Source organism: Siphateles boraxobius, unplaced genomic scaffold (assembly GCF_051911475.1).
Source record: "Siphateles boraxobius isolate OS27281-9 unplaced genomic scaffold, OSU_SipBor_1 100, whole genome shotgun sequence".
NCBI lineage: Eukaryota > Metazoa > Chordata > Actinopteri > Cypriniformes > Leuciscidae > Siphateles > Siphateles boraxobius.
This window is the reverse complement of record NW_027508701.1, coordinates 124,984-138,844: the sequence shown is the minus strand read 5'-3', so window position 1 is coordinate 138,844 and position 13,861 is coordinate 124,984. Positions and strand designations below refer to the sequence as shown.

General features: G+C 38.8%; 1 protein-coding gene across 1 annotated transcript in view; it reads right to left on the bottom strand.

Annotated features, from left to right (window-relative positions):
• The window catches only part of dip2a (disco-interacting protein 2 homolog A), a 127,376-nt gene that overhangs the window by 23,165 nt on the left and 90,350 nt on the right, over positions 1-13,861 (bottom strand). The window contains exons 26-32 of the mRNA XM_077240162.1: positions 12,420-12,500; positions 9,632-9,755; positions 9,403-9,524; positions 7,591-7,702; positions 6,968-7,077; positions 6,725-6,855; positions 2,562-2,730 (exon numbers count right to left, since the gene is read on the bottom strand). Coding sequence (XP_077096277.1) covers positions 2,562-2,730; positions 6,725-6,855; positions 6,968-7,077; positions 7,591-7,702; positions 9,403-9,524; positions 9,632-9,755; positions 12,420-12,500 — 849 coding nt within the window. The remainder of the gene's footprint in view (positions 1-2,561; positions 2,731-6,724; positions 6,856-6,967; positions 7,078-7,590; positions 7,703-9,402; positions 9,525-9,631; positions 9,756-12,419; positions 12,501-13,861) is intronic.

The window sequence follows — 13,861 nt, the reverse complement described above, 5'->3', positions numbered from 1 at the left end:
CGATCTCCACGCCGAGGTTTCGAGATCGTGGATTAAACCGGCGTCTTTCAGAGTGCATAACCCACAAACTAAGAATTATAGTAAAGTTCAAGGGATTGATCATTATGGTTATTTGACTATGCCTCGTGCTGAAGACACACTAGCGAGCTATCTCTCCCCTGAGTCTTCTTCTTCTCTGAAAGCCCCGACGTTACCCACCAAACCATTAAAAAATACATCTTTGTTGGTGGGTAAAGCGTATTCGGCAGCAGGTCAGGCCGCAGCATGTTTGCACACTATGTCGATTCTCCAAGCGTACCAGGCTGACCTGCTGAGGGACATAGATGATAGTGAGGAAGTCCGTGCTGACGCAATTCGAGAATTGCGTCGCACGGCAGATTTATCTCTCCGAGCCACCAAGGAGACGGCCAAGTCTGTGGGCCGAGGAACCGTCCCTCCTTGGCACCCTCCGGGGGGCGACTCTCCGAGGAGAGCCGCAGCGCTGCCACTTCGGTTGTTCCCTGCCGGTTCGCCGCTTCAGGGCACCGAGGTGTCAGCGTCCCCGTGCAATCCTCTGAGGAGGGTTGTAGAACGGTCAGTTCGGTTGTTCCCTGCCGCTTCGCCGCTTCAGGGCGCCGAAATGATTGTTCAATCAAATTCAGAGGCCAGTCTCGAGAGACTGGTTCCCTTATCGGAATTTCTGGCAGCGTGGAAACTTCTGCCAAATATTTCTCTATGGGTCCTGCACATAATAGAAAAGGGTTACAGAATTCAGTTCGGTTCTCGTCCGCCTAGATTTCAAGGAGTCCTCCCCACGGTGGTGGACTCACAGCAGGCTCAGTTAGATCCTGTTAACTGCCCTGTTGGTTCAGTTCTTGATTTTCTGCAAGACCGTTTCTCGGCCAGGTTATCTCCTTCCACCCTAAAGGTTTACGTGGCGGCTATATCTGCCTACCACACCCCTCTGGGGGGTACTTCTATTGGGAGAAACCCTCTAATTACTCGCTTTCTCCGTGGTACATTGAGGTTGAGACCTGCACTGCACTCTAGAGCACCGGCTTGGGACTTGGCCATTGTACTCGAGGGTCTGGCTTTAGCTCCCTTTGAGCCCATCGAGGAGGTTTCTGAAAAGTTCCTCACTCTAAGGACTTTATTTCTCCTTGCTATCTCATCTATCAAGAGAATTGGTGATTTACATGCTTTGTCGGTTGCTCCTTCATGTCTGGAATTTGCACCTGGTATGGTGAAGGCATTTCTCTACCCCAGGCCGGGTTATATTCCTAAGGTCCCACTGAATGTTGGGGGCCCAATAGTGCTGCAGGCCTTTTATCCTCCACCCTTTAATACCCCTGACCAGGAACAGCTTAACTGTGGCGTAAATCTGAGCAACTATTTGTTTGTTTTGGGTCACTCAAGAGAGGATGCCCTGCATCTAAGAAGGTTATGAGTAAATGGATAGTCGAGGCTATTTCATCGGCTTATGAAGCGGCCGGACAGCCTTCACCTATGGCTGTGCGGGCCCATTCTACTCGGAGTATGGCGGCCTCTATGGCCTTAATTTCGGGAGTTTCCCTTCTTGACGTATGTAATGCGGCAGGATGGTCCTCTCCGCATACATTTGTCAGGTTTTATGACCTTGACCTCTCCACTCCTGGGGCGAGGTTGCTTGCTTCTTATTGTGCGCAGGACCTCACACAGAACGGGCATTTGTCATTATGGCGTAGTGGGTATAGGGTTCCCACCGCGTCTCAAACGCAGCTCGAGTTCCCTTGAAAGGGAACGTCTCAGGTTACGTATGTAACCCTGGTTCCCTGATAGGGAACGAGACGCTGCGTTTGCCTGCCATACTTCCTGCATGCCCTGATCGACTTGCTTCAGGTTTTTCAGAAGCTATCGCGGTCTGATTTCAGGGTTGCTTTATAGTTTCCTGGTCTATGACGTCACCTATGTCGTAGCGGGCTTTCATTGGACTGATTTTACACGTGCTTCACGACGTAATCACGCAGAGCGTTCCCACCGCGTCTCAAACGCAGCGTCTCGTTCCCTATCAGGGAACCAGGGTTACATACGTAACCTGAGACGTTATTATCAGTGTTGAAAACAGTTGTGCTGCTTCATATCTATGTGGAAACTGTGATACATTTTATTTTTCAAGATTCTTTGATGAATAGAAAGTTCAAAAGAACAGTATTTCTTTGGAAAATAATAATGTGTAACATTATAAATGTCTTTACGTTCACTTTTTATCAATTTAATGCATCTTTGCTAAAAAAAGCATTGATTTCTTTCAAAACTAAAAATTTAGTCATAATAAAATATGATTATGAGTCACATTATGTAGACTAAAGGTGCGGTCACACTATACGTGTGATATTTTGCATGCCAAGACAAGTTATATATAATATCTATAATGTAGACACTTTCAAACCAATCAGTCGGCACGATGAACTGGCACGACCATCTTGAACACGAGTGAAATCCACATGGGGATTCACGGGAAAAGGACTTGATTCGTCCACCAATTGTGTCCGAACACCAGTAAATGTGACGGCGCCTGAAGAGTGTGTAAGTGTAAGACTGACCCGCAGAGCTTCAGTCTGGGAGCCCAGGCCTTTGGTACACATCTCCATCACCGAATACGAACAGAAGGTCACTCGAGCTTTATACTGGCTGACCGCAGAGAGCCACAGAGACGCATTAGTCTCCAGCTCCAGAGGAGGGACCAGAATAGACTGATGGCCTGAGTACACACTGCAAACACAAACATTACAGTACATTGAAGGGATAGTTCACCCAAAAATGAAAATTAGCCCATGATTTACTCAACCTCAAGTCATCCTAAGTGTATATGACATTGTTCTTCCAGACAAATACAATCAGTTATATTAAAAATGTCCTGGCTCTTCCAAGCTTTATAATGGCAGTGAATGACTGTTTCTGTTTTAAAGTCCATAAAGTGCATCTATCCATCATAAAAGTGCATCTATCCATCATAAGTGCATCTATCCATCATAAAAGTGCATCTATCCATCATAGAAGTGCATCTGACCATCATAAAAGTGCATCTGTCCATCATAAAAGTCCATCTATCCATCATAAAAGTGCATCTGACCATCATAAAAGTGCATCTATCCATCATAAAAGTGCATCTATCCATCATAAAAGTGCATATATCCATCCTAAAAGTGCATCTATCTGTCATAAAAGTGCATCAGTCCATCATAAAAGTGCATATATCCATCATAAAAGTGCATCTATCCATCATAAAAGTGCATCTGTCCATCATAAAAGTGCATATCCATCATAAAAGTGCATCTATCCATCATAAAAGTGCATATATCCATCATAAAAGTGCATATATCCATCATACAAGTGCATCTATCCATCATAAAAGTGCATCTATCCATCATAAAAGTGCATATATCCATCCTAAAAGTGCATCTATCCATCATAAGTGCATCTTTCCATAATAAAAGTGCATATATCCATTATAAAAGTGCATATATCCATCATAAGTGCATCTATCCATCATAAAAGTGCATATATCCATTATAAAAGTGCATATATCCATCATAAGTGCATCTATCCATCATAAAAGTGCATCTTTCCATAATAAAAGTGCATATATCCATTATAAAAGTGCATATATCCATCATAAGTGCATCTATCCATCATAAGTGCATCTATCCATCATAAAAGTGCATATATCCATCATAAAAGTGCATATATTCATCATAAAAGTGCATCTATCTGTCATAAAAGTGCATCTATCCATCATAAAAGTGCATATATCCATCATAAAAGTGCATCTATCCATCATAAAAGTGCATATATCCATCATAAAAGTGCATATATCCATCCTAAAAGTGCATCTATCCATCATAAGTGCATATATCCATCATAAAAGTGCATAGATCCATCATAAAAGTGCATCTATCCATCATAAAAGTGCATAGATCCATCATAAAAGTGCATATATCCATCATAAAAGTGCATATATCCATCATAAAAGTGCATCTGTCCATCATAAGTGCATCTATCCATCATAAAAGTGCATATATCCATCCTAAAAGTGCATCTATCCATCATAAAATTGCATATATCCATCCTAAAAGTGCATCTATCCATCATAAGTGCATCTATCCATCATAAAAGTGCATATATCCATCATAAATTTGCATATATCCATCCTAAAAGTGCATCTATCCATCATAAGTGCATCTATCCATCATAAAAGTGCATATATCCATCCTAAAAGTGCATCTCTCCATCATAAAAGTGCATATATCCATCATAAGTGCATCTATCCATCATAAAAGTGCATATATCCATCCTAAAAGTGCATCTATCCATCATAAGTGCATCTATCCATCATAAAAGTGCATATATCCCTCATAAAAGTGCATATATCTGTCATAAAAGTGCATATATCCATCATAAAAGTGCATCTATCCATCATAAAAGTGCATCTATCTGTCATAAAAGTGCATATATCCATCCTAAAAGTGCATCTATCCATCCTAAAAGTACATCTATCCATCATAAAAGTGCATCTATCCATCCTAAAAGTGCATCTATCCATCCTAAAAGTGCATCTATCCATCCTAAAAGTACATCTATCCATCATAAAAGTACATCTATCCATCATAAAAGTGCATCTATCCATCATAAAAGTGCATCTATCCATCCTAAAAGTGCATATATCCATCATAAAAGTGCATATATCCATCCTAAAAGTGCATCTATCCATCCTAAAAGTACATCTATCCATCATAAAAGTACATCTATCCATCATAAAAGTGCATCTATCCATCATAAAAGTGCATCTATCCATCATAAAAGTGCATATATCCATCCTAAAAGTGCATCTATCTGTCATAAAAGTGCATCAGTCCATCATAAAAGTGCATATATCCATCATAAAAGTGCATCTATCCATCATAAAAGTGCATCTGTCCATCATAAAAGTGCATATATCCATCATAAAAGTGCATATATCCATCATACAAGTGCATCTATCCATCATAAAAGTGCATCTATCCATCATAAAAGTGCATATATCCATCCTAAAAGTGCATCTATCCATCATAAGTGCATCTTTCCATAATAAAAGTGCATATATCCATCATAAGTGCATCTTTCCATAATAAAAGTGCATATATCCATCATAAAAGTGCATATATCCATTATAAAAGTGCATATATCCATCATAAGTGCATCTATCCATCATAAAAGTGCATCTTTCCATAATAAAAGTGCATATATCCATTATAAAAGTGCATATATCCATCATAAGTGCATCTATCCATCATAAGTGCATCTATCCATCATAAAAGTGCATATATCCATCATAAAAGTGCATATATTCATCATAAAAGTGCATCTATCTGTCATAAAAGTGCATCTATCCATCATAAAAGTGCATATATCCATCATAAAAGTGCATCTATCCATCATAAAAGTGCATATATCCATCATAAAAGTGCATATATCCATCCTAAAAGTGCATCTATCCATCATAAGTGCATATATCCATCATAAAAGTGCATAGATCCATCATAAAAGTGCATCTATCCATCATAAAAGTGCATAGATCCATCATAAAAGTGCATATATCCATCATAAAAGTGCATATATCCATCATAAAAGTGCATCTGTCCATCATAAGTGCATCTATCCATCATAAAAGTGCATATATCCATCCTAAAAGTGCATCTATCCATCATAAAAGTGCATATATCCATCATAAGTGCATCTATCCATCATAAAAGTGCATATATCCATCCTAAAAGTGCATCTATCCATCATAAGTGCATCTATCCATCATAAAAGTGCATATATCCATCATAAAAGTGCATATATCCCTCATAAAAGTGCATATATCTGTCATAAAAGTGCATATATCCATCATAAAAGTGCATCTATCCATCATAAAAGTGCATCTATCTGTCATAAAAGTGCATATATCCATCCTAAAAGTGCATCTATCCATCATAAAAGTGCATCTATCCATCATAAAAGTGCATATATCCATCATAAAAGTACATCTATCCATCATAAAAGTGCATATATCCATCATAAAAGTGCATCTATCCATCATAAAAGTACATCTATCCATCATAAAAGTGCATCTATCCATCATAAAAGTGCATATATCCATCCTAAAAGTGCATCTATCCATCCTAAAAATACATCTATCCATCATAAAAGTACATCTATCCATCATAAAAGTGCATCTATCCACCATAAAAGTGCATCTATCCATCCTAAAAGTGCATATATCCATCATAAAAGTGCATATATCCATCATAAAAGTGCATCTATCCATCCTAAAAGTGCATCTATCATCATAAAAGTGCATATATCCATCATAAGTGCATCTATCCAACATATAAGTAATCCACACGGCTCCACACTTACTTGCTTACTTGCACTTTTAAGATGATAGATGCACTTTTATGATGGATAGATGCACTTTTATGATGGATAGATGCACTTTTATGATGGATAGATGCACTTTATGGACTTTAAAACAGAAACAGTCATTCACTGCCATTATAAAGCTTGGAAGAGCCAGGACATTTTTTAATATAACTCCGATTGTATTCGTCTGAAAGAAGAATGTCATATACACTTAGGATGACTTGAGTGTGAGTAAATCATAAATTTTCATTTTTGGGTGCACTCTCTTTAATCATGATTTACTGGCCTCCCAGCCGAAGCAGGCGTGCTGTCGGTCTCTCACCTGCAGAGACACCAGAGGGCGAAGCCCAGGCCGCAGTAGGGGTCCAGGCAGATGGCGATCTGGCGGGACGGGTACAGCTCACACTGCAGCTTAATAGAGCGACACAAGGCACTGGTGGCAGCATGGGACATCTGAGACAAACACATGATGTTAGAAGTGCCAATCCCACAGTTTCAGATGAAAGTGTTACTGTCCCGTGGAGGATGAGGATGAGGATGATGGGGATGGGTTAGTCAGATTCACCTTGACCCCGGCCAGGATTCCCGTGGTCGACACACTGAAGTCCAGGTAGGCCAGCATCTCTGGGGTGGGAGGTTTGTAGATCTGAGGAATCCTCTTTCTCGGGAGATCATCTGAAAAGGAAACAATAAGCCTAATTTAAAGAAGACCTATTATACTTTTTTCACTTTCTTTAGTGTGTAAGTTGCTGTTTGAGCTTGAAAAAGCTCTGCAAATAGAGTTATTCTCAATCTCCATACTTTATCAGTGTCAGTGTTTCTGAACTCCTGAAACGCCTCCATTGTAGTCTTTAGTTTCTTCCGGGAACGAATAAGTCACAATATTCCTCATTTAAATAATTAATACGCAGAATATAGGGGCGGGGCCTGGTTGAGTTAGTTAGTAGTGTGTTAAACTGGTGGTTATGGAAAGGGGCGGGACATTTCCCAAACACACTCAAAGTGCTCGACCAATCACAACACACTGCTCCAGCCGACCAATCAGAGTACAGTGTGCCTTTCAGAAGGAGGAGCTTCATAGAGACAGGAACTAATACTTTGTAAAAAGGCATAATATGGGCTCTTCAATATTTATTTTACATACAATGGGAATTATAGAATAGTCCAATGGTGTAAGTGATGTTTTACCTGTGTCCAGTATCAACGGCCACGCTTTAACGTCCACAGCAGCCGCTGCCTCTTTGGATTTCAGTAGTTTCATTATTGCTTGTGTTGTCAGAATACATACAGACTTACTGACCTGTCAATCATATGCAATGAGAGAGTAGAGTTACAGTCACAGATCAACGATCAGACACTGCTGATATACAGAGGACAGAGTAGCTAAAGGACAATATAATACTTATTACATGTATAAAAGTATATGGAGATTAAAGATTTTGGTAGAAAAAGCAGGACCACGTCATTAAATAAATAGCAAAAATGGATTATTGAAAGGCAAAGTTCTGGCATCATTTGTTTGCAGAATCACTTGATATGAATTTAATTTAATATATTTTTTTTTAAATAAAATGACTTTGAGTAAGGTTCAATTTGTTACATTAGGTGTTTTTTTTTACAACATTTATTAATCTAGGTTAGTGTTAATTTATAAATATACTATTGTTCATTATTAATTCATGTCTATTCATGAGACATTAATATTAATTCATACAACTTAAAAATGTGAAATATATATATATATATATACATTATATTATCTTTGTAGAAATTCTAGAATTTTATATTAATATTATGTCTAGAATTGTATATAAATCTAGAATTAGATTATGCTTATAGTAATCTAGATTCAAATGAATAATATATTTAAACCAATTTGATAAATAAAAAAATATTGAAAATAAGTAAAAATAAATTTACAAAATGAATAAATTGTAATTAAATAAATTACATTTTATTAAATAAATTAATAAATTGTAAATTAATAAATGCAATAAAAGAAAAATATTATATTATATCTAGAATTGTATATAAATTTAGAATTATATTGTTTATATTAATCTAGTATTAATCTATATTAAACAATACATTAATAAATTAATTTATAAAATTAATAAATTAATAAAACATTTATTCTTTAAAAAAAAATTCTGCAAAGAAAAAAATATTATATTATATCTAGAATTGTATATAAATCTAGAATTATGTTATGTTTATAATAATCTAGATTAAAATAAATAATACATTTAAAACCAATTAAATAAATAAATAAAAATATTGAAAATAAGTAAAAATAAATTAAAAAATGAATAAATACTAATAGTAAATTACTTAATCCTGTAAAAGAAAAAATTGTTGATACCTGATGAATTAAATAATATGAACTAAATATGAACTTTATCAAACTCAATAAAGACTGCTGGTCACAAGGGGGAGCCAGTGCTTCTGTTCATCGGCTAACATGCAACAATATATATCGTGGATAGTGACAAAATGTATTGTGATTAATTCACCCAAAATTAAATTTACTGTGTGAGAAAAAAATTAAAGTTTACAGAGTTTTAGTGTCAGTACTACATTAAACTACTATATATAATGCTGAATATAATGTATAATAAAGCAATGGGGGAATATGTGTGTGTCCTGATAATGCAAAATCTCTGATGTTACCAGTAAAAAATGGCCTACATTATTTTAAATATATCTAGTCAGTCACTGAGAACAAGCATATTCATCTAAAATAATTCAGTATATTCAGCTTCAGAATCATGAATATTGTTATTCTGGTCTCTATTGTCCTGTGCTTTGGGTTTCCAGCAAGTCCAAGCCTGTTCATTTACACACAATGTAATACCAAATTTAGCATTTTTAACAACAGTTAATTTTTTGTTAACCTTTTAGCATATATCTTGTAGTACCGCAGTAACATGGTATGGTGAGTTCAGTATGGTGATGTGTATTGAATGAGTGTGTCGTGACAGCGCTCAGAGGCTCCGTTACCTCAACGATCATCTTGACGGTGGGCAGGGTCGTGGTTAAGTTCTGTGGGTGTGGAGGCCTGACGGTGACGGGAACGCAGCCGGCGTACAGACACCCGTAGAAAGTGGCGATCAGATCAATACCTGCGGAGTAATGGACATGGAGAGTGAAGCCTGAGAGAGGAAGACCTTCATCAGACCAGTGTGTCAGAGTGTGTGTGTGTGTGTGTGTGTGTGTGTCGTTCTCTCACCAGGAGGATAAACCAGTGCCACATGATCTCCAGTGTTCAGCCGGCCTCGATCCAGCAGCGCTACCGCCACTCGCTCCGCACGCTTGTGCAGCTGAACACACGACGCTGTGTTGGCCACCGTGCCCTGAACATACACACACACACACACACACACACACACACCCAGACACGGATACACACAGACACACACACAGACACACACACACACACACACACACACACACACACACACACACACACACCCAGACACGGATACACACAGACACACACACAGACACACACACACACACACACACACACACACACACACACACACACACACACAGACACACACACACACACACACACCCAGACACACACACACACACACACACACACACACACACACACACACACACACACACACACACACACACACACACACACACACACACACAAACACACACACAGTGAGATATCAGTAGCTGTGTTTACATGCACAACTTCTGTTTCAGTCGGACTGAATTCATGATGCTTGAAGAATCTGAGTGTTTACATGAACGCTAAACATGATCGGGTTGATGTGTGTGTTTATAAGTCACAAGCCTCAAATTGGGATACACACTCACCTAAAGGATTATTAGGAACACCATACTAATACTGTGTTTGACCCCCTTTCGGCTTCAGAACTGCCTTAATTCTACGTGGCATTGATTCAACAAGGTGCTGAAAGCATTCTTTAGAAATGTTGGCCCATATTGATAGGATAGCATCTTGCAGTTGATGGAGATTTGTGGGATGCACATCCAGGGCACGAAGCTCCCGTTCCACCACATCCCAAAGATGCTCTATTGGGTTGAGATCTGGTGACTGTGGGGGCAATTTTAGTACAGTGAACTCATTGTCATGTTCAAGAAACCAATTTGAAATGATTCGAGCTTTGTGACATGGTGCATTATCCTGCTGGAAGTAGCCATCAGAGGATGGGTACATGGTGGCCATAAAGGGATGGACATGGTCAGAAACAATGCTCAGGTAGGCCGTGGCATTTAAACGATGCCCAATTGGCACTAAGGGGCCTAAAGTGTGCCAAGAAAACATCCCCCACACAATTACACCATCACCACCAGCCTGCACAGTGGTAACAAGGCATGATGGATCCATGTTCTCATTCTGTTTACGCCAAATTCTGACTCTACCATCTGAATGTCTCAACAGAAATCGCAACTGTCCAATTTTGGTGAGCTCTTGCAAATTGTAGCCTCTTTTTCCTATTTGTAGTGGAGATGAGTGGAGATGAGTGACACTTAACCCCTAGTTGCTCCAGAGGCGTGCGACCTCTGACATATATAGCAATTGTAAGTCGCTTTGGATAAAAGCGTCAGCTAAATGAATAAATGTAAATGTACCCGGTGGGGTCTTCTGCTGTTGTAGTCCATCCGCCTCAAGGTTGTGCGTGTTGTGGCTTCACAAATGCTTTGCTGCATACCTCGGTTGTAGCGGGTGGTTATTTCAGTCAAGGTTGCTCTTCTATCAGCTTGAATCAGTCAGCCCATTCTCCTCTGACTTCTAGCATCAACAAGGCATTTTCGCCCACAGGACTGCCGCATACTGGATGTTTTTCCCTTTTCACACCATTCTTTGTAAACCCTAGAAATGGTTGTGCGTGAAAATCCCAGTAACTGAGCAGATTGTGAAATACTCAGACCGGCCCGTCTGGCACCAACAACCATGCCACGCTCAAAATTGCTTAAATCACCTTTCTTTCCCATTCTGACATTCAGTTTGGAGTTCAGGAGATTGTCTTGACCAGGACCACACCCCTAAATGCATTGAAGCAACTGCCATGTGATTGGTGGATTAGATAATTGCATTAATGAGTAATTGAACAGGTGTTCCTAATAATCCTTTAGGTGAGTGTATATTTTTTGACATGCGCACACTGCACGAATATACAGAGGATTATAGACACTTGTAGACAGAGAGAGACAGAGAGAGAGAGAGAGAGAGAGAGAGAGAGAGAGAGAGAGAGAGAGAGAGACGAGTGAGAGAGAGAGAGGGAGAGGGAGAGAGAGAGAGAGAGAGAGAGAGAGAGAGAGAGAGAGAGAGAGAGAGAGAGAGAGAGAGAGAGACGAGTGAGAGAGAGAGAGGGAGAGGGAGAGAGAGAGAGAGAGAGAGAGAGGGAGAGAGAGAGAGACGAGTGAGAGAGAGAGAGAGAGAGACGAGAGAGAGAGAGAGAGAGAGAGAGACGAGTGTGAGAGAGAGAGAGAGAGAGAGAGAGAGAGAGAGAGAGAGCTAGAGAGAGAGAGAGAGAGAGAGAGAGAGAGACGAGTGAGAGAGAGAGAGGAGAGGGAGAGAGAGAGAGAGAGAGAGAGAGAGAGAGACGAGTGAGAGAGAGAGAGAGAGAGGGAGAGAGAGAGAGAGAGAGAGAGACGAGTGAGAGAGAGAGAGAGAGAGAGACGAGTGAGAGAGAGAGAGAGACGAGTGAGAGAGAGAGAGGGAGAGGGAGAGAGAGAGAGAGAGAGAGAGAGAGAGAGACGAGTGAGAGAGAGAGAGAGAGGGAGAGAGAGAGAGAGAGAGAGAGAGAGGGAGAGAGAGAGAGAGAGAGAGAGAGAGAGAGAGAGAGAGAGAGAGAGAGAGTGAGAGAGAGAGAGGGAGAGGGAGAGGGAGAGAGAGAGAGAGAGAGAGAGAGAGAGAGAGAGAGAGAGAGACAGAGAGAGAGAGAGAGAGAGAGAGAGAGAGAGAGAGAGAGAGAGAGAGAGAGAGAGAGAGAGAGAGACGAGTGTGAGAGAGAGAGAGAGAGAGATACCTTGGCGTTGAGCAGCAGAAACAGAGGATGATCTGCAGTGGCCTGAGCTCTCCACTGCAGGACGTCCTGCAGATACAGGAACTACAACAGAACACACACACAATCACACAACAGTCTACACACTTCCTTCTGCTGACGCGTACTTCAAATCTTAAAAGCAGATAATAATGCATATCAATGAGTGCTCTTCCATGACATTAAAAAGAGCACTTTGTAATAATGTCAAGTCAAAAGTTTTACTTTAAAGTGCATTTTCAATCATCATGTAATAATCGTTTGTCATGGTTTAAGGAAGTACACATATTTTGATGTGTTGAGTAAGAACCTAAAGAACATTATTTAATATTACATTTAACATTAATATGTAGTAGTCAACATTTGAAGTGGATCAAAAAAGTTCATCAAAGTTGTCCTAAGACAAGAACGGGTGTTGTTCAAAATTCATGTTTAACAAATGTTAACTACTGTATATTAAATGTACCAAATTGTAACTTCATCATTGTGTAATTACAAATTTATTTAAATACATGACATACAAGTTTCAATGGAAAAAACATTAAAGTATATTTTAGCATTTCCTAAATGCTTGTCAGTAAATTCAGAAGTACAGTAATGTGTACGGTCAGATTAGTTATATTAGTTAGTGCATGAACTAACAATGAGCAATGCATTTGTTATAAATCTTTGTTAATGTTAGTGTAAAATACAACTTTCCTCTTTGTTGTTCATGTTACTTCAGGCCAGTGACATTAACAGATACAACTTTTTATATCTTAATTATGTATTTAGAAATCTTGAATTTAGCATTAACTTAGATTAATAAATGCTTTAAAAGTATTGTTCATTGTTAGTTCATATTAACTTATGTAGTTCACTAATGTTAACAATAGAACCTTATTGCAAAATATTATCATAATTATGAAATTACATATAAAGATGTTCTTAACCGGGTCACAAAAGCACTCAAACTTCAACTAATTGCATTTAAAATAAACTTTATTTAAAAAATATATATATATATATATATATATATATATTTCAATTAAGTGTCTGAAAACATTACCTCTCAGTTAAACCTCCAGTGCTGGTCGGTCAATTCTGACCAAAAAATATAACGTTTTGTTTTTTTTAAGAACTTTTTACTTCATCAGAAAGGTACGAAACTTGGTAAAGGTTTTTGGCCCTTGCTTTGTGAACACACACAAAAACATGGACATGACTCGTAAAGGTTAAAAGTTAAAAAGTCACAATTCTATTGTTCACGGTCAAAAATGAGCGCATGGGAAATGAATAGGAGACGAATTTCATTTAGTACTGCGGCTAAATTAAATTTTACTGAAAGCTCATTTTTTGAGATATCAACTTCAAATAGGAAACATGACTTGATTAGATGTATGGCTTCAATTTTTTTTTCACAGTTTTAGAGTAAAACGTGTTTTGGA